At 37.2% G+C, this 23633-nt stretch overlaps 1 protein-coding gene and 1 pseudogene across 2 annotated transcripts in view; both read left to right on the top strand.

Moving 5' to 3' along the window:
- AGGF1 (angiogenic factor with G-patch and FHA domains 1) overlaps positions 1 to 22151 on the top strand; it is a 47500-nt gene extending 25349 nt beyond the window's left edge. The window contains exons 6-14 of one of the 2 annotated variants that reach the window (XM_019968075.2): positions 172 to 502; positions 1779 to 1890; positions 3739 to 3790; positions 8308 to 8409; positions 9605 to 9770; positions 11276 to 11358; positions 16457 to 16584; positions 18194 to 18293; positions 19525 to 22151. In XM_019968075.2, coding sequence (XP_019823634.2) covers positions 172 to 502; positions 1779 to 1890; positions 3739 to 3790; positions 8308 to 8409; positions 9605 to 9770; positions 11276 to 11358; positions 16457 to 16584; positions 18194 to 18293; positions 19525 to 19725 — 1275 coding nt within the window. In that variant the 3' untranslated portion in view covers positions 19726 to 22151. Of the gene's footprint in view, positions 1 to 171; positions 503 to 1778; positions 1891 to 3738; positions 3791 to 8307; positions 8410 to 9604; positions 9771 to 11275; positions 11359 to 11530; positions 14372 to 16456; positions 16585 to 18193; positions 18294 to 19524 lie in introns of those variants that run through there. The other variant, XM_070796634.1, reaches the window with a different exon arrangement.
- LOC109564652 (large ribosomal subunit protein uL23m pseudogene) lies at positions 3113 to 3668 on the top strand (annotated as a pseudogene).
- Positions 22152 to 23633: the final 1482 nt, after the last annotated feature.

The following is a 23633-nucleotide window of genomic DNA, read 5'->3' on the forward strand; positions in this document are numbered from 1 at the left end:
TGGTAACATCATTACGAAAGGGAACATAATAAGAGGAAGAGGCAGTAGAGGTAATAGCTGTTGCTATTTCGCTGAACATATGCTTTCACTAATTCACTGAAACATTTAGGTTTAAACATTATAAGATGGTCATGTTTAAGATTCTTCTCTCCTGTTCCCACCTCTTTCCAGAATTTGAATTCAGAAGATCAGAAAACGTCCAGTATTGAACATATAAGCTGCAGTGAGGGAGAAGATTTTGCAAATGTGAAAAAGAAGGCCAAAGTAGACATTCATTACAAAAATAGTCCTCCCAAATATACTGTTCCAGTTAGTGCGAAGACTGTGGAATCTCCTCTTAATGAAAACATTTATAACTCGGCTTCATTTAAAGATGAGAAAATCATAGACACTGATAGTGAGCCTGAAGAAGGTGAAATTACAGACTCTCAGACCGAGGACAGTTCCGATGAAGACCTTACCAGTGAAGACAATGCAACGGCAGAAGATACTGAAGATGAAGGTGAGAAAATAGCCATTATTTTATGGTCATTGTAAAAGTACAACACAGTAGTTAAAAGTGTTAGTAGCCCGTATATTTGCCAAAAAGTGAGCTGATTGTTTTAAAGAGATTATTTTAATAACATTATTAAAAATGATAACTTTGGTTATAATTACAGTAGGGTATGAATAAATGACCACTACTTGGACCCTAAAGTCTAATTGCATTGAATGGCCTACTCAGTAGAACAAAAAACCAAGTTACCTACTCTTTCCTAAGTCTGTACTAAGTCTCTTTTAATGGGTTAGATATTTATTGTCCACTTTTGTAGTTGAGGGAGGAAAGGCAGTTGCCTTTAAAGAGTAGGCCATTAATTCAGCTGCTGCTGCTGCTAAGTCGCTTCAGTCTTGTCTGACTCTGTGTGACCCCATTAAATGGCAGCCCACCAGGCTCCCCCATGCCTGGGATTCTCCAGGCAAGAACACTGGAATGGGTTGCCATTTCCTTCTCCAGTGCATGAAAGTGAAAAGTGAAAGTGAAGTTGCTCAGTCATGTCCGACTCTTATCGACCCCATGGACTGCAGCCCACCAGGCTCCTCCATCCATGGGATTTTCCAGGCAAGAGTACTGGAGTGGGGTGCCATTGCCTTCTCCATTAATTCAGCTACATGGGTATTATGGTAAATCTGATTTTTTTTTTTACTTAATATAATGACATACTTTTAAAACTCAGAATTTTGTATTAGTGTGTACAAGCATATTTTGTTCTTAATGGAATTTCCTCTCATTTTTTCTTATGGGGTAGACTCAGTTTTTCTAACTTAAAAAATGCATTAATTCAGCTACATAGGTATTATGGTAAATCTGATTTTTTTTTTTTACTTAATATAATTACATACTTTTAAAACTCAGAATTTTGTATTAATGTGTACAAGCATATTTTGTTCTTAATGGAATTTCCTCTCATTTTTTTCTTAAAAGGGTAGACTCAGTTTTTCTAACTTAAAAAATGCTTTTTGGGGGGGGCCATATTTTCAAATACCAATGCCTTAAAAAGGAGAGAGTTGATTATTTTGTAATTGTGATAGCTGCTGTATATCTTTAGGTTGATTATTTTAAATTGCTAATGTTGTTAAAACTTACTTATTGTGTATGTCATATAGCAGAATTTGAGAAGGTTGTTTTAAACAGAAGGAAGATTTTTGATCAGTTTATTTTAGCTTTATGTATGCCTTCTACTATTCCCTGGGCATTTGTTATTTTTGAATTAATACTTACCCATTTCTTTCTTTGGCAGATGAAGAAAAAATCTGGCCCCCATGTATTAGAGTAATTGTAATTAGATCACCTGTGTTGCAGACAGGATCACTTTTTATCATTACAGCTGTAAATCCTGCTACAATTGGAAGGTAAAAATGTTTACCATTATCATATTCTGTTTATTTTTCTTATTCCAATTAATCATTAAATATGTGTGGTGCTTGTAGGATAGACAAAAAATGATATCCTTGTTCTCCCTCTTTCACTCAGAAACTATTCTGACACTTGCCTTTTGTCACGTGATTTTGGAAGTCAGTTGCAGACATAACTTTATTGTCTCTAAAGCGGTCTGCCGATGTAAAGAGATAAAATCTTGGTGATACCTTCCACAGAGATTTCATCATTTTCTTACCTTTGGTATTGCTTTTTTTAGGCTTAAGTTACTTACCTTAAACCCAGTATGACCTCCTTCTTTGATCCTTTTCTTTTACCCCTATGTAACTCAAACCAGCTTGGTAGAGAAGTAGATTTTAATCTTGAGTATGATAATTTCCTTACTTCCCAACTGGAAAGGTAATATATCTTTAATTCAGGTTTCATACAGTATCTTAATTTTAAATTCTTGGAGAATAGTATGTTCCTTTTACACGTAGTAATAGAGGTGGACACGTAGTCAACAGATCTGGACTGACATTACTACAAAGGATGTTTTGTCCTGCTGGATGTTCACTGGCCTGTGACAGATGTACCAAAACAGGGGTCCCCAACCCCTGGACCTGTTAGGAATCGGGCTGCACAGCAGGAGAGGAGCACTGGGTGAGCGAGGGAAACTTCATCTTATTTACAGCTGCGCCTCGTCACTCGCAACACGCTTCAGATGTCACTGTTTCCCGTCACCTCCAGATGGGACTATCTAACTACAGAAAGCCAAGCTCAGGGCTCCCACTGATTCTGGGTCACGGTGAATTGCATAATTATTTCATTGTATATCACAATATAATAATAATAGAAATAAAGCGCACAGTAAATGTAACGCACTTGAATCATCCCAAATACCCTTGCCCTAGTCTGTGGAAAAACTGTCTTCCACGAAACTGGTTCCTGGTGCCAGAAAGGTTGGGGACCGCTACAATTACCTTATGAAAGAGTTAAGGTAGTTCCGGGACCTACTTTCAGACATGAAATTTAGAGTTGCATTGCGGAAACTGGGTTTAGTCTCATAGGGAGACTGGCATCCTAACGTATCTTTTAAAGCAAAATTACCTTTAAAAAAATTCTTTAAATATGGCATTTAGCCCAGGTGTGCGGGCGGCGCGCGTCCTCCCGGGCGCCAGGGGGCGCTGCGCCGGGGGGGCGGGCCCGGCCTGGGCCCGCCCCTCCTTCCGCCCGCGGCCCCGGAAGCGGGCGATGGCGCGGAACGTGCTGTACCCTCTGTACCAGCTGGGCAACCCCCAGCTCCGGGTTTTCCGCACCAACTTCTTCATCCAGCTGGTGCGGCCCGGCACGGCCCAGCCCGAGGATACCGTGCAGTTCCGGATCCCCATGGAGATGACCAGAGTGGACCTCAGGAACTACCTCGAGCGCGTCTACAATGTGCCGGTGGCCGCCGTGCGGACGAGGGTGCAGCACGGTTCCAACAGGAGGAGGGATCACAGGAACGTCAGGATAAAGCAGCCAGACTATAAGGTGGCCTACGTGCAGCTGGCACACGGGCAGACCTTCACATTCCCAGATCTGTTTCCCAAGGGGAAGCGGCCCGGCGGCAGCTCCGCGGACGAGGACCTCCGGGTCCAGGTGCTGGAGGAGCAGCAGCAACGTCAGAGCCCCGACCCGCGGCGCGGGGGCGTCCCCAGCTGGTTTGGCCTGTGACGGGAGCCAGCCATCACGCTCAAATAAAGTGCGGCTTGTGGAGAAAAAAAAAAAAAAATATATATATATGGCATTTAAATATGCTTCAAAAAGTATTAAAGGCATTTTAATTTTACTTAACTCTGCAGAGAAAAAGATATGGAGCATACTCTCCGAATCCCTGAAGTTGGTGTCAGTAAGGTAAGTTCTTTGATTTTTCAGATACAGCCCCCTCGGTGTGACTTGGTAAATCATCATTATGGCAGAAAGCTAGGGTTTTTCAGATGAAAAAGAAAGGTTAATAGTCAATACAGTAATGGTAATGAACGTAATGCAGGTTGTTTATTCCATTACTTGAGAAAAAAAATTCTCCATCAAAATTTGGGTGAACTAAAATAATGTTTAGTTTTTAACAGACTGGAGCAGGAGTAGAAATGTAGACTAAGTGTTAAGCAATACCTGTTTAGCAAATATTTATTGAGTGAAGTCACTATGCTGGATATTGTGGCAGTTCAAAATAAATCACACAAGGGTTCAGGCTACTTCAGTGCAGAGTTAACTTTGAGTCCATGGTATTTTTCAACTCAAGAATAATCTATCCTCTACCACTCAAGGCTTTTTCTAGATGATTTTACAGCTTTTCCTAGTTGATTTTCTAGTGGTTTCAGGAAAAAGAGCAGTTGGGTTTTTCAAAACAAACAAAGAGAACAGAGTTGCAGCTTAAGTTATAAGATTTAGCTATCAGAAGTCTTGTTTATCTTTTCTCTTTACTATATTTTCTGTGGTTTTCCCCCTTCCCTTTTATAACTGTTATGTTTTTTTGACCTTTCATCAACCCCATTTTGTTTCTATTTAATGGATTATAATATGGTTCTAAACTATGTATTTTTTGTGATTTTTGTCTTTTTGGAATGAAATTTGTTTTTTCATTGTTAGTTGAAAGTCTGATTATTTTACTTTGTTTGGGTTCACTCAGAGGGAAGGAAGTCCTTGTAATCTTAATTCAGACCAAATTATCTTCCTTTTTTACCTTCTCATGATCCTTGATTTTTCTGCCTCCAAACAAAACCCTGTCTATAAATAACAAGATGTCTTTCTACTTCAGTCTGAAATGTAGGTAGTTCTCTGGTGGCATTTCTGCTTTTCCTTTCTTTGAAACAAACATGTCCACTGGTGGCGTAGGTAATTTTTTAGTTGTGTGAAATCAGTTTGACAGTATATATCACACATATCCAGATATATGAAAAAGTTAAAGTAAAAAAACTCCAATGTATTTCATATTAATATTAGGAGAAAAACAGAAACTAATATTTAACCAGTGGATAGGAGAGGACTTTCTAAGTTTAAAAAAAGAAACAAAGTCACAGAAGATGAGGTAATTTTAAATAATTTAAGTTTGAAATTCTTTATATTAAGAAATAAATTTAAATGGCAGTCTAAGATAATCAGATCTGGTAAAATATATATCCCTTGTATTTTAAAAGCTCATACAAATTCATTTTTTTAAACCCCCTATGATACCAACAGGTAAATGAGTGAAGGACATAGATAAGTAATTCACAGTAGAGGAAATATGCTTAACTTGCGAAAACCATTCAATATTTGTAGTAATTCAAGAAATACAATTGAGACCAAAGTGTCAGTTTTCATTCATCCTGTTTATTAAATATCATTCCTATTGAGAGCGTAATGTAGAAAGGTCTTTGGAATAAGGTTTCCAGTCATAAGATTTGAAATTATTTAAACTCTTTGATATAGTTTTTCTAAACAACCCAATTGAAATAAATGTATGAAGGATATGAAGAGAAAATTTACAGAAGATGAAACCCAAATGGCTAATAAATATAAGAAAAGATTTCAGCCTTACCTGTAATCAGGAAAATGCAAATTAAAACCACAGTAATGAAATTTAATTTCACACTTGATATGCTTGCAAAAACTAAAAATTCTGACAATACAAAGTGTTATTTAAAACTTAATAGATCAATGGGAATTCTTATAGATTGGTGTTGAGAGTATAAATTGGTCTAACCACTTTGGAAAATGATATGTGTGTGCTTAGTCATGTCTGACTTTTTGCGACTCCATGGACTGTAACCCACCAGGCTCCTCTGTCCATGGGATTATCCCAGCAGCAATATTGGAGTGGGTTGCCATTTCCTACTCCAGGGGATCTTCCTGACCCAGGGATCAAACTTGCAGCTCCTGCGGCTCCTGCATTGGCAGATGGATTCTTTACCACTTGAGCCATCTGTGAAGCCTGGAAAATCATATGCTGCTGCTGCTGCTAAGTCGCTTCAGTCGTGTCCGACTCTGTGCGACCCCATAGATGGCAGCCCACCAGGCTCCGCCGTCCTTGGGATTCTCCAGGCAAGAACACTGGAGTAGGTTGCCATTTCCTTCTCCAATGCATGAAACTGAAAAGTGAAAGTGAGGTCGCTCAGTCGTCTCCGACTCTTAGCGACCCCATGGACTGCAACCCACCAGGCTCCTCTTCCAGGTGAGAGTACTAGAGTGGGTTGCCATTGCCTTCTCCAGGAAAATCGTATGGCAGTATCTAATAAAGTTTGTTTGCATGTAGATGGCTTAGCAGTTTCATTTCTAAGGGTATACCCCCAGAAAAATCCTTGTATTGTCCACAGGAAGAGTACATGGACAGGGTTGTTCATAGAAGCACTTTGAAAAATAGTAAAACCTTGGGAAAAAACCTGGCTGTTGTCATTAGAAGAATATGTATTATAGCTTACGGTACAGCTACAACTGCAGCACAGCTAGATGGTATTAAGCCAAAGATGCAAGATAAAGGAGATAAATACTGTTAGTATACATTTGTTAAAGTTCATCAGACTGTTGGAGAAAGGCAATGGCAACCCACTCCAGTACTCTTGCCTGGAAAATCCCATGGATGGAGGACCCTGGTAGGCTACAGTCCATGGGATTGTGAAGAGTCCAACACGACCGAGTGACTTCCCTTTCACTTTTCACTTTCATGCATTGGAGAAGGAAGTGGCAAACCACTCCAGTGCTCTTGCCTGGAGAATCCCAGGGACGGGGGAGCCTGGTGGGCTGCCATCTATGGGGCCGCACAGAGTTGGACACGACTGAAGCGACTTAGCAGCAGCAGCAGCAGACTGTACATTTAAGACCTATGAATTTCCTGCCTATAAATTATATCTCAATGAAAAATTCATACAGTGTGATTCGTAATTATATTAAGTTCCAAACAAAACAAAATGAACATGTAATTTTTATGAATATATACGTACATGGTGAAAGTATAAAGAGATGCATCATGATTAAAAAAACATCAAACCTCTGAAAGGAAGGGTGGGGGATAGATAGAGTGAGGTACACATCGATGAGTAATAATTTATGGGTAGACATTTTTCAATATATTCTTTTACGTGTTTGAAACATTTTATAATAAGTTTATATTTATGAAAAATTTGAAAAACTTTATTGAGATACAGTCTATATGCGTATACAATTTACCCTTTGAAAGTACATAATTCACAGGTTTTTAGTGTATTCACAGTTGTGTAACCATCACTACAGTCCATTTTAGAGCATTTTCACCACTATGAAAACAAGTGTCATACTCAATACTAGTCCTTCCCCATTCCTTCCTCGCCTCCCACCGCCCTGGGCAACCGCCAGTTTACTTTCTGTTTCTGTGGATTTGCCTGCTCTTCACATTTCATGTAAATGGAATCATATTAATAATACAGTATGTAGCCTTTTGTAACTAGCTTGTCTTCAAGATTCATCCATGTTGTAGCAAGTATCAGTACTTCATTTGTTTTTATTGCCAAATAATACTCCAGTGTTCAGACACACTATAGTATTTTGTTAATCTGTTCATCAACTGTTAGACATTTGAATTGTTTCCATTTTTTTGGTTATTAAGTGTAATGCTGCTAAGTTTGTTAGGAACTGTAGTTTTCATTTCTCTTGATACCTACCTTGGAGTAGAATTGTTGAGTCATATGGTAACTCTCTGTTTAACATTTTGAGGAACTGTCAAACTTCCCCACAAAGCAGCTGCATCATTTTATGTAACCACCATTTATGTATTATTTATAGAATTTTAAATTAAATATTTTTGCAGCTCTATATCCAGTTAAATGTACATGTATTGAGTACGTGCCCAATATATGTGAAGCACTGTATTATATACTAAGTGGTAAGCAAATTGTCAACTAAATGTAAGCAATAATTGTAAGCAGTACAGTGGCATTCAAATATACAGTAACTTTGTATAGTTTAAGTGTTATATAAACAAAATGCTGTGGAGCAGGAGGGAGTGATTAGTCCTGAGTGTTGAAAATTTGGAAACTCTGAGAAGTTGACCTTGAATATTTCAAATCACCTTTGTGTTAAAAATTTTTAATGATGTGAGCAACTATGTTAGGTGAAAAATTATTTCAAACTATATATAGTATAATCTCAAGAATATTATAAAAGTAGAAAAGATAGGACACATACTAAGTTATTAATGGTAATTATAGGTGGAGTTACAGGTGGGTGACTTTTTCTCCTGCAGCCTTCTTATTTCTACCAGAAGCATTCATTGTAATTCTTTTGTATTCAGAAAAAAAATGTATTAAGAATAATACAAGTTAAATCATCAGAGTCTACTGCATTTTATCATGGAGAAATTATTATCTGTGGTTTAAAAAAGTATAATAATTTATAATTACCTGGTTTCTTTTTTCAAGTTTCATGCAGAAATTTATTTTGACCATGACTTACAAAGTTATGTCCTTGTGGATCAAGGCAGTCAGAATGGTACAGTTGTTAATGGAAAACAGATTCTTCAGGTGAGTGTATATTTATTAATTAAATACTTGCATATTCTTTTAAAAAACTGAACTGAAATATTTTATCCCTCAGGGCATAGTTATCATAGTGATTATACATATCATTTAGTTCAGATTGATATTCAAGCCCAGATGTGTTAATGTAGAAGAGAATTCTTAGAGCTGAAAAATATATACAAGTAGATACTTCTACTTCCCTGGTGGCTCAGACGGTAAAGCGTCTGCTTACAATGTGGGAGACCCGGGTTTGATCCCTGGGTCGGGAAGATTCTCTGGAGAAGGAAATGGCAACCCACTTCAGTACTCTTGCCTGGAAAATCCCATGGACGGAGGAGCCCCGGTAGGCTACCGTCTATGGGGTCGCAAAGAGTCGGACACAACTGAGCGACTTCAAAGACTTCACTAAGTAGATACTTAACTGCTAAGTTTTGCCTTCTAATTATGTATCTACGCCTTATTTTTAGAGATAAATGCATTTTAAAGCTGTGCAAAGGAAGTTATTCTTATAGCAACTTTAGGGGTCATTCTTTTTAGTATGTTTTTTATTTTTTTTAAGCTGTTTTAACAGAAGTGTTAAATTGGAAAACTCCTTGAAAGCAGGGGCTATGTGTGTTCAGTTAACTCTTCTATCCCTAACATGTAGCAGAGTGCTTAGCACCTAATAAGATAATATGTGGAGGGAGGGGAGGGAGGGAGGTATTAGTTAGGGATAAAAAAAAATATTTTATATTTGAAATAAAAATTATTATAAAAATTGAAATTATAAAAATTTCAATTGAAATTATAAAAATTGAAATAAAAATTATCAAGAGAAGAAGGAAAAAGGGAAATATGATGCAGTTTATCTCCTTAATACATCATCTTTTTGACTGTGATGATTATTCATTTTGGTAATAGATTGAAGTTTGGGTTGCTATCAAAGAAATTTGATAGCATTGGGTATGGAGATGGGGAGATAATGGATTTTGATAATATAAAAATTAGAAGTTGCTCAGTTCATCTGTCTTCTGCACTAATAGAATATTACGTATCACCCTCATGTTTTGGAAATGGGTATGTATGCATATGTCTGTCTGTCTCATTGAGAACCATCTCAATATTTTTTGTTAAAATCTGACATTATTTACAGTAACCATAAAATAAATAATCATATGTAACTCTTGGATTTCTGTTTTGTTATTTTTTTCCCCTTTAGCCCAAAACTAAATGTGACCCTTATGTACTTGAGCATGGGGATGAAGTGAAAATCGGAGAGACTGTGTTGTCATTTCATATTCACCCTGGCAGTGATACCTGTGATGGCTGTGAACCAGGGCAGGTTAGAGCTCACCTTCGTCTTGATAAGAAAGATGAACTTTTTGGTATGTGAAACATACTGTTTATGTGTGTGATAACTTTTTAATTCACAAAGTGTTCTAAAAAATGTATCAGTAGCTACCAGCTTCATATCTAATTGATATAACACTCTATTGAGATACATTTATATTTCAGTGAATACTATCAGATGAGGCTAAAAAAATAACATGTTTTGAAATGTGGGACTTAGGTAGTAGATTAGGATTGCAGTTGATTTTTCTATGTAATAGTTGTAGTGTTACAGCATTAGGTTACCTTCTGACCAGGAATGATAATTGATAGCTCTGCTGTTGCTAATTCAGTCTGTCGGCTTTTTATCTTTTTAATTATTTATTATGTGGCCATGCCAGGTCTTAGGTGTGGCCCGCGGGCCCTTCCTTGCTGTATGCAGGATGTAGGTCCCTGACCAGGAGTGAACCTAGGCCCCCTGTATTGGGAGCACAGAGTCAGCACTGAACTACCAGAGAAGTTCCAAGTCTGTAGGGCTTTGAAGCAGCACTGCAGTGGTGGCTAACCGTCCTTCAGAGGGGTAACTGTGACATAGATAAATAAAGGTTTGTGGTGTTAGTCACTAAGTTGTGCCTGGCTTCTTTGCAACCCCATGGACTATAGCCCACCACGCTCCTCTGGCCATGGGATTCTCCAGGCAAGAATACTGAAGTGGGTTGCCATTTCTTTCTCCAAAGGATCTTCCCGACCCAGGGATCAAACCCGCCTCTCCTACGTTGGCAGGTGGATTCTTTGCCACTGAGCTACCTGGGAAGCCCAAGGTTTTTCTTTAACAGCTGTTTACTGTTATAAAAAGTAATCCACAGTTAAACTTTGATGTAAAATAATAATATAGAAAATAATAGGCTAAGGTATTAAGATATATTGGTTGATATGTCTGCTTTCCTAATTACAGTTTGTTGATGTATTATCTGTGTATATACCATTATTTTCTATAATAGTACTGTATAAGTTTGCTATCTTGTTAAAACTTTCTTATTTAAGGCTTTAAAAATTGAAAGAGATACTCTGAACTTGTAATTTTCCTTACATTATTTTTTCCTCTTAATGCTAACTAAATATGTTCATTATGTATTTTTTGTTTTCCTATATACTACATTATGAAAATGAGTAGGGCACACTACACAATAATGTGACTCTTGAATTCTGTGTTTTTTCTTTTGCACAAACTTATATTCTTTCAGAGAACTCACAATATTTCTGGGATACAACTGGGATACTATTACAATAACCATATTGAAAAATTAAGATGTTCAGTATTTCTTTTAGTATCTAAACTGTAACATTCTTATACTCTTTGGGGTTTGATTTACTTTCCAATTAGATTTAATTACCAAAATGCTGAAAGGACATCATCACAGCCCAAGATACTTTTATATTAATTTATTTGAACTTTTTGTTAATCTGGAGATGGAATACTAGTACTATTAGTTTTTCATAATAAATAAACAGTATTATATCAAACTTAGTGTTTTTTTTTAAACTCAATTTTTCCTTTTAGTTGGTCCAGCACTAAGTAAGGAGGAAAAAGAGTTGGAAAGGAGGAAAGAATTAAAGAAAATACGAGTAAAATATGGTTTGCAGGTAAGGAAATTAAATACTGTTACATGTGCTAAACTGGGTGTCTGGTTTTGTGTAAAACTGCCTTTAGATCAGCATGCTGTGCTGAGTTGCTCAGTCATGTCTGACTCTTTGTGACCCCGTGGGCTGTTTGCAACCCCATGGGCTGTAGCCCACCAGGCTTCTCTGTCCATAGGATTCTCCAGGCGAGAACACTGGAATGGATTTCCAGGCCCTCCTCCAGGGGATCTTCCCAATCCAAGGATCGAACCCAGGTCTCCTGCATTGCAGGTGGATTCTTTACCGTCTGAGCCACCAGGGAAGCCCAAGAATACTGGAATGGATAGCCTATCCCTTCTCCAGCCGATCTTCCCAACCCAGGAATTGATCATTGCTCCTGCATTGGAGGCAGATTTTTGACCAGCTGAGCTACCAGGGAAGCTCTTAGATAAGCATAGTCAATTTTTATGTATAAAAGAGAGAAGCTACTCGTAATTATTTTGAGATTCATGTAATTCCTGCTAGTTGTTTACTGTTTACTTCAACAACTATTGAGATTGGAGTAGAAAAGTGATGACAGTACTCTGCATTTCAGTAGCCATTTCTGATTTTTAAAAAACTTACATTAAAACGATACCATTGAAAAATATGGTCAGAGCGCTAATGCTGCCTGATTTCAAGACTTACTATAAACTCTTATAATAAAGACAGTAGCATTGGCAAAAAGAGAAACAAATATGTTGATGGACAGACTAATGAGGCCAGAAATAGACCTATATAGACAGATAGATGCATAGATAAATATGTGTGTGTATGTATGATTTTCAGCAAAGGTATAAAGACAGTTTCATGGAGAAACGATAGTCTTTTTCCAACAAACAGTGCTGAGCTAATTGGAAAGTCAACACAGCACATACCACAACAAAAGCAGTAACAGCAGCCTTGATCCACACCTCATAACATACAAAAATGAACTCAGAATGGACTATACATATACATCTGAAACTTAAAACTATAAGACTTCTAGAACCAAACCTTAAAAAAAGAGTTAGGCAAAGAATTTTTAGATATTTAACACTAAAAGCACAATCCTTAAAAGCACAAATTATACTCCTCCAAAATTTCTGTTCTTCCCAAGATGTTGTTAAGAGAATGAAAAGATAAGCCACAGACTGGCAAAAATATTTGTAAATCATGTATCCGATGAAGTTTACAAAGAGCTCTCAAAATTCAATAAAGGAAAAAATTTTTAAATGAGCAAATGATTTGAATAGACACTTCACCAAAGCAGATGGCAGTTATGAAAAGATGTTTAGTATCATTAGTTACTGCTGCTGCTGCTGCTGCTAAGTTGCTTGAGTCGTGTCCAACTCTGTTCGACCCCATAGACGGCAGCCTACCAGGCTCCCCTGTCCCTGGGATTCTCCAGGCAAGAACACTGGAGTGGGTTGCCATTTCCTTCTCCAATGCATGAAACTGAAAAGTGAAAGTGAAGTCGCTCAGTCGTGTCCAACTCTTAGCGACCCCATGGACTGTAGCCCACCAGGCTCCTCCATCCATGGGATTTTCTGGAAATGCAAATTAAAACCATTTAAGACTATATTGTGTTGCTGGCATGTGGAAGAGCTGGATCTCTCATACAGTGCTGATGAGACTACACATGGTACAGTGGCTTTGGTAAAGAGTTTAATACTTTGTCTAAAAGTTCTGTGTACACCTATATGATTCACCATTCTGCTTCAGAGTATTCACCCAAGAGAAGTGAAAGCGTATGTTCATACAAAGACTGGGGAACAAATGGTCACAACAGCTTTTTTTCCTAATAGCCAAAAACTGGAAAAAAACACTCATGTCCATCATTAAGAGATAAACTATGTTAAATGTGTATGTTAAACACTCTAACAATAAAAAAAAGAAACAAACATAGGCTATTAATACAGATTACAACGTAGATGGATCTCAAAATGATTATGCTGAGTGAAAGCCAGGCAGAAAGAGTACAGATGACTATTGAGCAACACAGGGATTAGCTGTGCCGGATCTCACCTCGGTTGAAAAATCTTCATGTCTGTACTCAGCCCTCCGTAACTACAGTTTGTCTGTATCTCGTGTTCTGCATCTGCAGATTCAACCAATTACAGATGGGGTAGTACTGTCATATTTACCAGTGGAAAAAAATCTGTATCAGTGGACCTGCAAAGTTCAAATTCATGTTGTTCAAGGATCAACTGTATATGGACTTCAGTTCTATAAAATTCTAGGAAAGCAAACTAATGTATCATGGCAGATCAGTAGGTGCCTGGATACAGGAGAGGAAGGATGCACAGGCAGAGGGTCTGGAGGGATGGATTATAAAAAAAAGACAAGGATACTTTTGTGGGAGATGAATATCTATTATCCTAATTGCGATGGTTTCATAAGTGTATCAGTTCAGTTCAGTCACTCAGTCGTGTCCAGCTCTGTGTGACCTCATGGACTGCAGCAGGCCAGGCCTCCCTGTCTATCACCAACTCCAGGAGCTTGCTCAAACTCATGTCCATTGAGTCGGTGATGCCATCTGACCATTTCTTCCTCTGTTGACCCCCTCCTTCTCCTGCCCTCAATCTTTCCCAGCATCAGGGTCTTTTCCAGTGAGGCAGTTCTTCACGTCAGGTGGCTAAAGTACTGGAGTTTCAGCTTCAGCATCAGTCCTTCTAATGAATATTTAGGACTGATTTCCTTTAGGATGGACTGGTTGGATTTCCTTGCAGTCCAAGGGACTCTCAAGAGTCTCCTCCAACACCACAGTTCAAAAGCATCGATTCTTTGGCGTTCAGCTTTCTTTATAGTCCAGCTCTCAGATCCATAGGTGACTCCTGGGAAAACCATAGCTTTGACTAGACGGGCCTTTGTTGGTAAAGTAATGTCTCTGCTTTTTAATATGCTGTCCAGGTTGGTCATAGCTTTTCTTCCAAGGAGCAAACGTCTTCTAATTTCGTGGCTGCAGTCACCATCTGCAATGATTTTGGAACCCCCAGAAATAAAGTCTGTCAGTGTTTCCATTGTTTCCCCATATATTTGCCATAAAGTGATGGGACCAGATGCTATGATCTTAAGTTTTCTTAATGTTGAGATTTAAGCCAACTTTTTCACTCTCTTTCACTTTCATCAAAAGGCTCTTTAGTTCTTCTTCGCTTTCTGGCATAAGGGTGGTGTCATCTGTGTATCTGAGGTTACTGATATTTCTCCCAGAAATTTTGATTCCAGTTTGTGCTTCATCAAGCCTGGCATTTCGCCTGATGTGCTCTGCATGTAAGTTAAATAAGCAGGGTGACAATATACAGCCTTGACGTACCCCTTTCCCGATTTGGAACCAGTCTGTTGTTCCATGTCCAGTTTTAAGTTCATAAGTGTATACAAATCTCAAAAGTATCTAATTGTACACTTCATGTATAATTTATTGTTTGTTAATTACGTATCAATAAGGCAGTTAAAATTACCATTTAATTCTATAATAGAGCAAGAAAGTAATTAATATTGCTAGTTTACATTGGAGAAACCAGATCTGGTCACCCAGCTACTAAATGACAGAGCTAGATACAGAATTGTAGGTCTTAAGTGTATTTGTCCAGTGCTTTTTATACTTTATGAAGATATCAGAGAAGATGCTGCCAAAATTTTTCTGCAAAATTGTATTTTTTTTGTTACTGTTGTACTAAAAGAGAAATCATAATAGAAAAAATGTCAAGAGGTTAATTTGGGAGGAAAGTAGAAGATCTATAAGGAGAGAATAAAATGTTTTCTCAAAATTTTAGCTCAATTTCTGCATCATTTTCTGAGGGCGAATATCCGTTAGGATTGGTGGTTCTTCATTTCTCTGTTTTGAAAGTAAAATTAAGTAAAAACTTCTGTGCTGCTTTCCTTACATTGCTCTAGCAGTCTGTAGTGTGTTTTTTGATGAGTGTTTTTTATACTTTTTATATGTGCGTGCTTAGTCATGTCCAACTCCTGGCAACCCTATGGACTCTTGCGACCCTATGGACTGTAGCCCACCAGGCTCCTCTGTTCATGGGATTTTCCAGGCAAGAATACTGGAGGGGGTTGCTATTTCCTACTCCAATTTTTTATATAAAGGTTAGCAAATAGTAAAAAAAGGGAAGAGAATTCCTCTTTGAAACCCCACGCTGAATTGCCTCTTTTGTGCCCCTGGCTTGTCTTGGGCATACTTTTATTGTTGAACCAGTATGCTGAAGATTGTATGTCTGCACTTGAGAATTATAAATTTCTTTGCATTCTGCCACCTTACATAGAGCTTAACTTATTCTTTACTCAGTAATTTTTGTTGAGTGACTGATTAATCATATAGTGAAGCTGTATTGAAGTAAAAAGCTATTATTGTTGCCATTGTAAAAGAGTATTTGTTTTTTATCTATTTTTTAAAAGACTTTCTTGATCCCTGTCTCTTGTAGAATGTCACGAACCTCTGTCCATAGTTCATCAGGCACTCTGTCTACCAGATCTAGTCCCTTAAATCTATTTCTCACTTCCACTGTATAATCATAAGGGATTTGATTTAGGTCATACCTGAATGGTCTAGTGGTCTTCCCTACTTTCTTCAATTTAAGTCTGAATTTTGCAATAAGGAGTTCATGATCTGAAAAAAAAAAAAAAAAAAAAGACTTTCTACATTTTTCCCTTTTAAGGAACAGTATCAAAACTTTTTAGATCTTTTGGAACTCTCAGTTCCTTAGAGAAAAGGAGAAATAGATTTTTTTCCCAACCCCAGGGGTTCTCTATGTTTCTTTTCATACTGGTAGTCATATGAGAATATGAATACATATCATTAATTCAAAATATACTGTATTTTTTACTATATTTTCATATAACTACATATTATAATTTATATATGGTTTATATTCTATGTACAATTTATATTGTAGCACAACTTGAAATGATAATAAACATTTTAAAGGGGATAGACTAAAAGTATTAGTAGCATAATTGTCTTAATTTGTATCATGTCTTAATTTATATCATGACTTATTTAATAGAGACCGCATTGAACCATATTCACTAAGCAAGGCAAATATACAGACATTTTTTTAATTTTGTTTTCCTCAATGAATATTTCATGTTTATAAAGAACACAGACTACGAAGATGAAAAGACATTGAAGAATCCAAAATATAAAGACAGAGCTGGAAAACGTAGGGAGCAGATTGGAAGTGAAGGAACTTTCCAAAGAGATGATGCTCCTGCATCTGTTCATTCGTAAGTATTAAATTTTAGTTGCTTGAAAAAGTCCTTGTACCATAATCACACTCATAGGACAAATCTGATTTATAGGACTGTGGAAGTTCTATTTACATTTTCCTTTAATATTGGTATTCTGCTATTCCCTGGAAAATTACTGATCGTATACATGAATATGGATACATACATATTTATCACATATAAACTTAAACACACACATACACATACATGTATATGCATAACTCACATTCTAGCCACCCAACTGAGTGACCATATGTTTATATACTGTATTTAGAAGGCTGGGCTAGTAAGAAATTGGTAATAGACTGATACTTTTAACAGTTATTTACTCAACTGCTTGTGTTCTTGACCCTGAAATACTATTTTTCTTACTTATTTTTGATTCAGTTCTTTCCTCTTGGTTAAGTAGCATTGATAAACATGAAAACTGTAATTTTGAAACCTACAATATGATTATAGTTCTACATTTAAGCATATATTAGCTACATTTTTTTCTCAAAATATAAATTCTAGGTTTAGTTATTTAAATTTTTCATGTAGAACTAGCAATTATTAAAATTTGACTTGATATCATATTTTATTGGCTCTAAGATATATTACTTGGATAGAATTTTACGGTTACATATAATAGCAATTTTTTCATAATGGTACATAAACTAACAGTGCATCTTTGAATTTATGGAGTCAGATTTTATGAAATACAATATTTTAGACTACATATACCAAGCAACTTGACAAATATTTTCAAGGTTTAATATTTTTGAAATAATTGCTGGACAATACAAAGATTACATTACAGTTAATAAATAATGAAATAACATTGGTCTGGCATTGCTTCGTCTATTTTTATTGAAGAGCTAATTTAACATTTTGTAGAACTGAAAAGACAATGTGATAGAACATAAAATTAAAATATCCTTATATTAGACCATAAAATCATAAAACAAAATGCAACTAGTTAATGAAAGGTTTACTTTCATTTTAACTTTTTAAATTGGTGTTAAATTCACAAATGTTAAGTATCAATATCAATGACGTAAGATTAACACATTGCAGAACCCAGTCTTGGTCAAGAAATAGAAAACCCTGAGTAACCCCAGAAGCCTGGCCTCCTAGTGTCCCCTCTGAGTCACCATCCCTCTCTCCTCCCCAGAAGTGACTCTTCTGCTGACTTGCAGCAGTGGCACATTAATTTTGCTTAATTTTTAATTTTAAGTATATGGAGTAATGTAGTATTGATTTTGGGTCTGTCTTCTTTTCACCCAGCATTACTTTGTGAGGTGCATTTTCTTTTCATTGCTCTGTATTCTGTATAGATACGACACAGTTTATCCACTTTACCACCAATGGACATCTGAATTATTTCTAATTTGTGGTGGTTGTTAGATTTGGCTGCAGAAATTCTTGTCCATGTCTTTTTGGTGCACCGTATACATGCTTTTCTGTTTAGTATATGTAGGATTAGAGTTTGTCTGTCTTCAACTTTATTAGGGAAAGCCAAGTGGTTTTCTAAAGTAGTTGTACCAATTATTTTTAATTCTTTAGTTTATTATAAATGTGATTTAAATGGTCTCAAAATCAACTATCATCTTAATTTTCTCTAAAGTGAAATTACTGATAGCAATAAAGGTCGGAAGATGTTGGAGAAGATGGGATGGAAGAAAGGAGAGGGCCTAGGGAAGGACGGTGGAGGCATGAAAACTCCGGTAAGACTTGTGGTTTCTTTCAGTTGTTACTCTTGTAACAGATATATTTACTGTATACTTACTATATGCTAGGCGTTGCTCTAAGTGCTAGGAGTATGGTAGCAAGCAAAGAGACATGGTAACTACCTTTGCGGCAATCACAATTACCAAATTTTTGTGTTTATGATCTGTTTTGTTTTTCGGAAGCCTCTTAGAGACTTCCTAAACCTTTAAATAATCAGTGTTTTTTTCCTGAGCCAGACGTTCTTCTGTGCCTTTTATTTTCAATGGCTTTGTTTACTGTGCCTTGTCCTAACATGCAGGAACAATCAAGTGTTACCTTACGAACAGTCAGATTCTGTACTAGCTGGAGAATCCGTTTTAGGTTCAAGATTCAGAGCATGTAACAGGCAATAGAGTGAATCCTGTCTAGAAAACAATACAGTGGTTCAGTTCTGCAGTCCCATGGTTCATTGGCGGTTCAGATTCTCTTTCACAGAAACCTTACAAGGTAGTAATACGACCACAGAGCATTCTTGATAATGACTTGGCACCTAAAAAAATAATGGAAGATTTAATGTAAATCCTTTCATTGGCGGTACAGAGGAAAGAACATGAGTTTTGCAGTCAGGTTAGAGTGTGGGCTCTCTCACTTGCTGTATGACTTAGGGCCCATTTGGACTTCAGTTTTCATCTGTTTAAATGGGGATAATGAGAACTTTTTCCGAAATATCTGAAAATAAAGCCCCTAGGTTGATGCCTGACATACATTAGACACTCAGTAATCTGTGGCTTTTAATGGTTCTCAAAATAATGAGAAGTCCTCCCCTCCTTTTATGAAAACAAACTCTTCATGAGTCAGAGGTCTAACTTATCCTTCACTTACTTAGGTGAGGCTCAGACTGTAGGTTTACATACATCCATTGCTTTTACTTGTGGTTAGAGTAGATGACAGATTGATTCTGCAGCATCTCAGTGAAATACGGTGATTGCTGTTTAAGGACCACTCTGTTTTATTATAGAGTCCACTGTTCTTATTGATAAGCAAGACAGTGTAGAAAAATGAGTGTAAGTCCCACGTATCACCATGTATGTAATATCCCTGTATGTATTTGATGCATTTGACAGTTTTTTCTTATGCATCAATCTTCTCTAATTCAAAGAATTATGGTTACAAGTATCAGATTGGATAAAGCAGCTCTCAGTGTGTTTAGGTGCTGCAGTAAGTTCTCTTCTCAACTTTTGGTAACAGATCCAGCTTCAGCTTCGGCGAACACATGCAGGCTTGGGGACAGGCAAGCCATCTTCAATTGAAGATGTTCAGCTTCTCCAAAACAAGAGCAAAAAGAACTGGGAGAAAGCACGAGAGAGGTTTGCTGAAAATTTCCCGGAAGCTAAATCTCAGAAAGATGCACCAGGGACTGTGCCTTGGGTCAAAGGGGCTGTAGAGTGAGGCCAGGCTTAGGGCACGGTCACCTTTTTATCGAGCTCGGGAACTCTTGTGTAATTGCAGGGATTTCCCCTCAAAAAGAGTCAGCGACATGAGGGAACTGTGTCAGTTTACCCCCTCATGATTCAGAAATTTGTAATAAAGTGTGGTTTGCAGAGCTTTTAAAAAACATTTTTCAAAACTAATAAATAGTGACTGAATCAAGGTATGCTGTGAGTGGACTAAAGTTCACGGGGCATGGATGGGCTTATCAGACTTTGTTATTTTATTTTGTCATTTGCAAGACCCATAGAAACAATTAGCCATATAAGCAAAATTCGTGTAACCACTAACTTAAATGTACATTTGTCTTTGTCTCCTTATATTCATTATTGTAAGATGCATAACAGAAGAAACACCAAAAGTTTATAAAAACAACCTGACTGTATGCATCCTTGTTTATACCCTTTAGGACCTAGATAGGAAATGTTGAAAAACATAGGTAGTGGTGTATACATTATATTTGAAATAACTCAAGACATATTATTGAAGAACTAATGAGCAGGTGACATGTAGAAAATCAGTCTTCCATTGTTTTCTTCTGTGAAGAATCTGTGGATTTGTATTATATATTAAGCATTTACATTTGGTTTGTTTCATAGCTAAAATATGAACAGTTGAGTACAGTATTGAAATATTCAATGTGCTAGCGTTTGTAGTTTTGATAAATCCCATTGCTGGCAATGGAGTCATGCCAGAAAAATTTGATTTCTACTGCAAAAGGATTAGAGACTTCCCTGGTGGCTCAGACGGTAAAGCGTCTGCCTACAATGCAAGAGACCTGGGTTCGATCCCTGGGTCGGGAAGATCCTCTGGAGAAGGAAATGGCATCCCACTCCAGTACTCTTAACTGGAAAATCCCATGGATGGAAGAACCTGATAGGCTACAGTCCATGAGGTCGCAAAGAGTTGGACACAAATGAGCAACTTCCCCTTGCTTCCTTACCTAGCCAAGGCTCCAAACTCCAGATGTTTATTGAAAATGTCTTCAGATGCAATAAAAACATAACATCAAAAAATAATTCATTGAACCAATAATTTAAACATTCTGGTGTGCTTTGAACTCAAGACCAGGCAGAATTTCCCTCTGTAAATTGACAGCACAGTAATGAAACCAGCCAGAATTTTCCTCTGAAAATTGACAGCACAGTGATGAGAGAAGATTAGCTCAGATTTAGGGAGGCTGCAGTGCAGCTTTCTGAGTGCAGGTGTCACTGCACTGCCAGTTAACGCAGTTTTTTCCCTTTGTGGTGACTTTTCTGTCAGCTTTTTGCTGGGAAATCAATGCTGAAACTGATCTTTTATCACAGTGAATATAAACTATAGCTCTGTCATCTACTATAATGAAATGTCTTCAAGATACAGAAATAGGAAAGGAAAATTCTGGGGGAAAAAAGTATGCAATAGGGAAGATAATTCAGAAAGAAAAGCCACCTGTTGGAATTTCTAATCTTAATGGTAGACAGTACTTAAGAAGAAGGAGGGGTGTGGAAAGAAAATGTATTACTATAGATGAGACATATGACCAAATTTCTCAAGTTACTGCAGATGGGAAAATCAGAGATCCTATAACTCCAAATTTGGATTAAGTATTTTTCCGTATCCTTTCTGCCCACTTACATACCCTAACACACACACACACAAACACACATGGCCACTTACATACCCTAACACACACACGCACACACACACACACACATGCACACTCCTACCTACCTTCCTGGCCACTTGCATACCCTAACACAGACACACCACTTCCTGACCGCTTACATACCCTAACACACACACATACCACACACTTGGCCACTTTCATACCCTAACACATACACACACACACAAGACCTGGAGGCAATAGGAATGTCCTGGATTATTTTCTCTAAAGTAGAAAAATTACTCGTGTAAACATGGTTCTGATACTGGTGCCCTGTATACAGGTAACAATATAGGACCTTCAGAGTAAACTTGCTTCTGATAGATCTCACTCACTGGGTTAGTATACAGTTGTATATATAATATTTCCCACTTTTATTATTAGATTGTAGAAAATTTTTCATTGTTTTCCTTTGTTAAGAAAATGGAAACTTGAAAATGGTGATAAAAATTGATATATATGTGATATTTGCATTATTAAAACCCTTTGCAGATCTAAAGTCTCAGGGCTACACTGTATACTGGTTAAAGCACTGAATAATGTCTGGTTCTATTTCTACTTGTGAAATGGGAATAATATTTAACTCACATGTTTGTTTCGAATAAAAAATGAGAAAATGTATATAAAAGCACTTTGTAAAGTATGAAAGTAGTACAAATGTGAGCTTCTGTTTGTTTAGAAGCATAAATGTGGATTATGTACAATTTGAATTATACATAAAATTGTTTTGTGTCTAATATTTAAAATTATAGTTTATTTACACAGTATAAATTTAGTAATTTAATAGCCTTTAAGTGTTTGTTTAAAGTGAAGCTGCGAGTTGCTGAATTTTGAGAATTCTAACATATTTTGCCAGAACATGAGAAGTTGGCAAAATTGAGAACAGAAGATACCGTCACCATTATAGTAAAATAACAGAAATTGTTTTCTAAATTAAATAGCTAAGAAGCACTTTTTCTCACAAAGGGAGGGGTTTTATTTTTCTTCTGTTTTTAAAGGTTTTTACTTCTGTTTAATTTATTCTAGTTATGAACTTACGAAGTTATGGTTCATCCAGTTAAAATACCTCCTAGCTTTTCATGTAAAAGATTATTTCTTAATATGGCACATTTTCAAAGAGCAGCCAAAAGAAGACATAAATTTACACCGAGAAGAGGTGTCAGAGATTGTGTACAGAGGCCGTCCTGTTGAGTTGCAGGGCAGAGGGCTGGGCTGGGCAGGGAGCCAGAAAGGCGCTTCTGGACCCAGCACCTGAAGGTTCTCAGGGACTGTTGAAAGTGTCTTCCCCATTGTGTTCTGAGTGTGCTTCTTATTTTTTAGGGCATCACTTATGTCTCTGCTATGAATCTTTAAAACATTTCATTTTACTTTTTTCAGGCTTTAAAGTGGAAATATATTTGCATTCTTTAAAATGAGTCAGTGTTTACCTGTGTGTCTATGTGAATCAGGGCCCAGGCTTTTTCTCTTTGTCTTTCTGCTTTACTATTCTTAGTTCTGGCTTATGTCCTTGTAATTGCAAAATGACTTTTGAAACTCCAGTCATCACGTTCAAGTCCAAAACAGGGGAAAGAGCAGTATTCCTGTTGTTTCTCCTTTATCAGGAAAGCAAAAGCTTACTCAGAAACTCTCATAACAGACTTCTCCTTGGGGTCATTAGCCAGAACCTGGTAACATGACTGCCCATGGCCCCAAGGGAAGTTGGAAAGGTGGGCAACAGGATGGTCTCTGTTGCCTTAAGCCAATTGTGAGCCATCATAAGGTGGAACATGTTGCTGTTCGAACAAAATCAGGCCTCAGTGAGCAAGGCAGAAGGAGGTCAGTGACTACTGAATGGGCAGTAACTGAGGTAACCCAACTGCCAATCAGTGGCGACTGGGGCGTTGGTTAAATGGCAATGCAGGCCCACCATGTAATACTGTAGCCATTCAGGCGAGTAAGATAGAACTGTCTATATCATGATGGAGAAGAATATTCTTACTACATTGCTGATTTTAGAAAAGTATGTAAAGCATAATCCCACTTAAAAATGTATATAAGGGTCATATCAAATTATTAATTACCCCTAGAGTGAGCAGATTTTCGCTTTTTTATTATTTCTATATTTGAACTTTAACGCAGATAAAACCCGGAGAAGGCAATGGCACCCCACTCCAGTGCTCTTGCCTGGGAAACCCCATGGACGGAGGAGCCTGGTGGGCTGCAGTCCATGGGGTCTCTGAGG

Source organism: Bos indicus, chromosome 10, assembly GCF_029378745.1.
Source record: "Bos indicus isolate NIAB-ARS_2022 breed Sahiwal x Tharparkar chromosome 10, NIAB-ARS_B.indTharparkar_mat_pri_1.0, whole genome shotgun sequence".
Lineage (NCBI taxonomy): Eukaryota > Metazoa > Chordata > Mammalia > Artiodactyla > Bovidae > Bos > Bos indicus.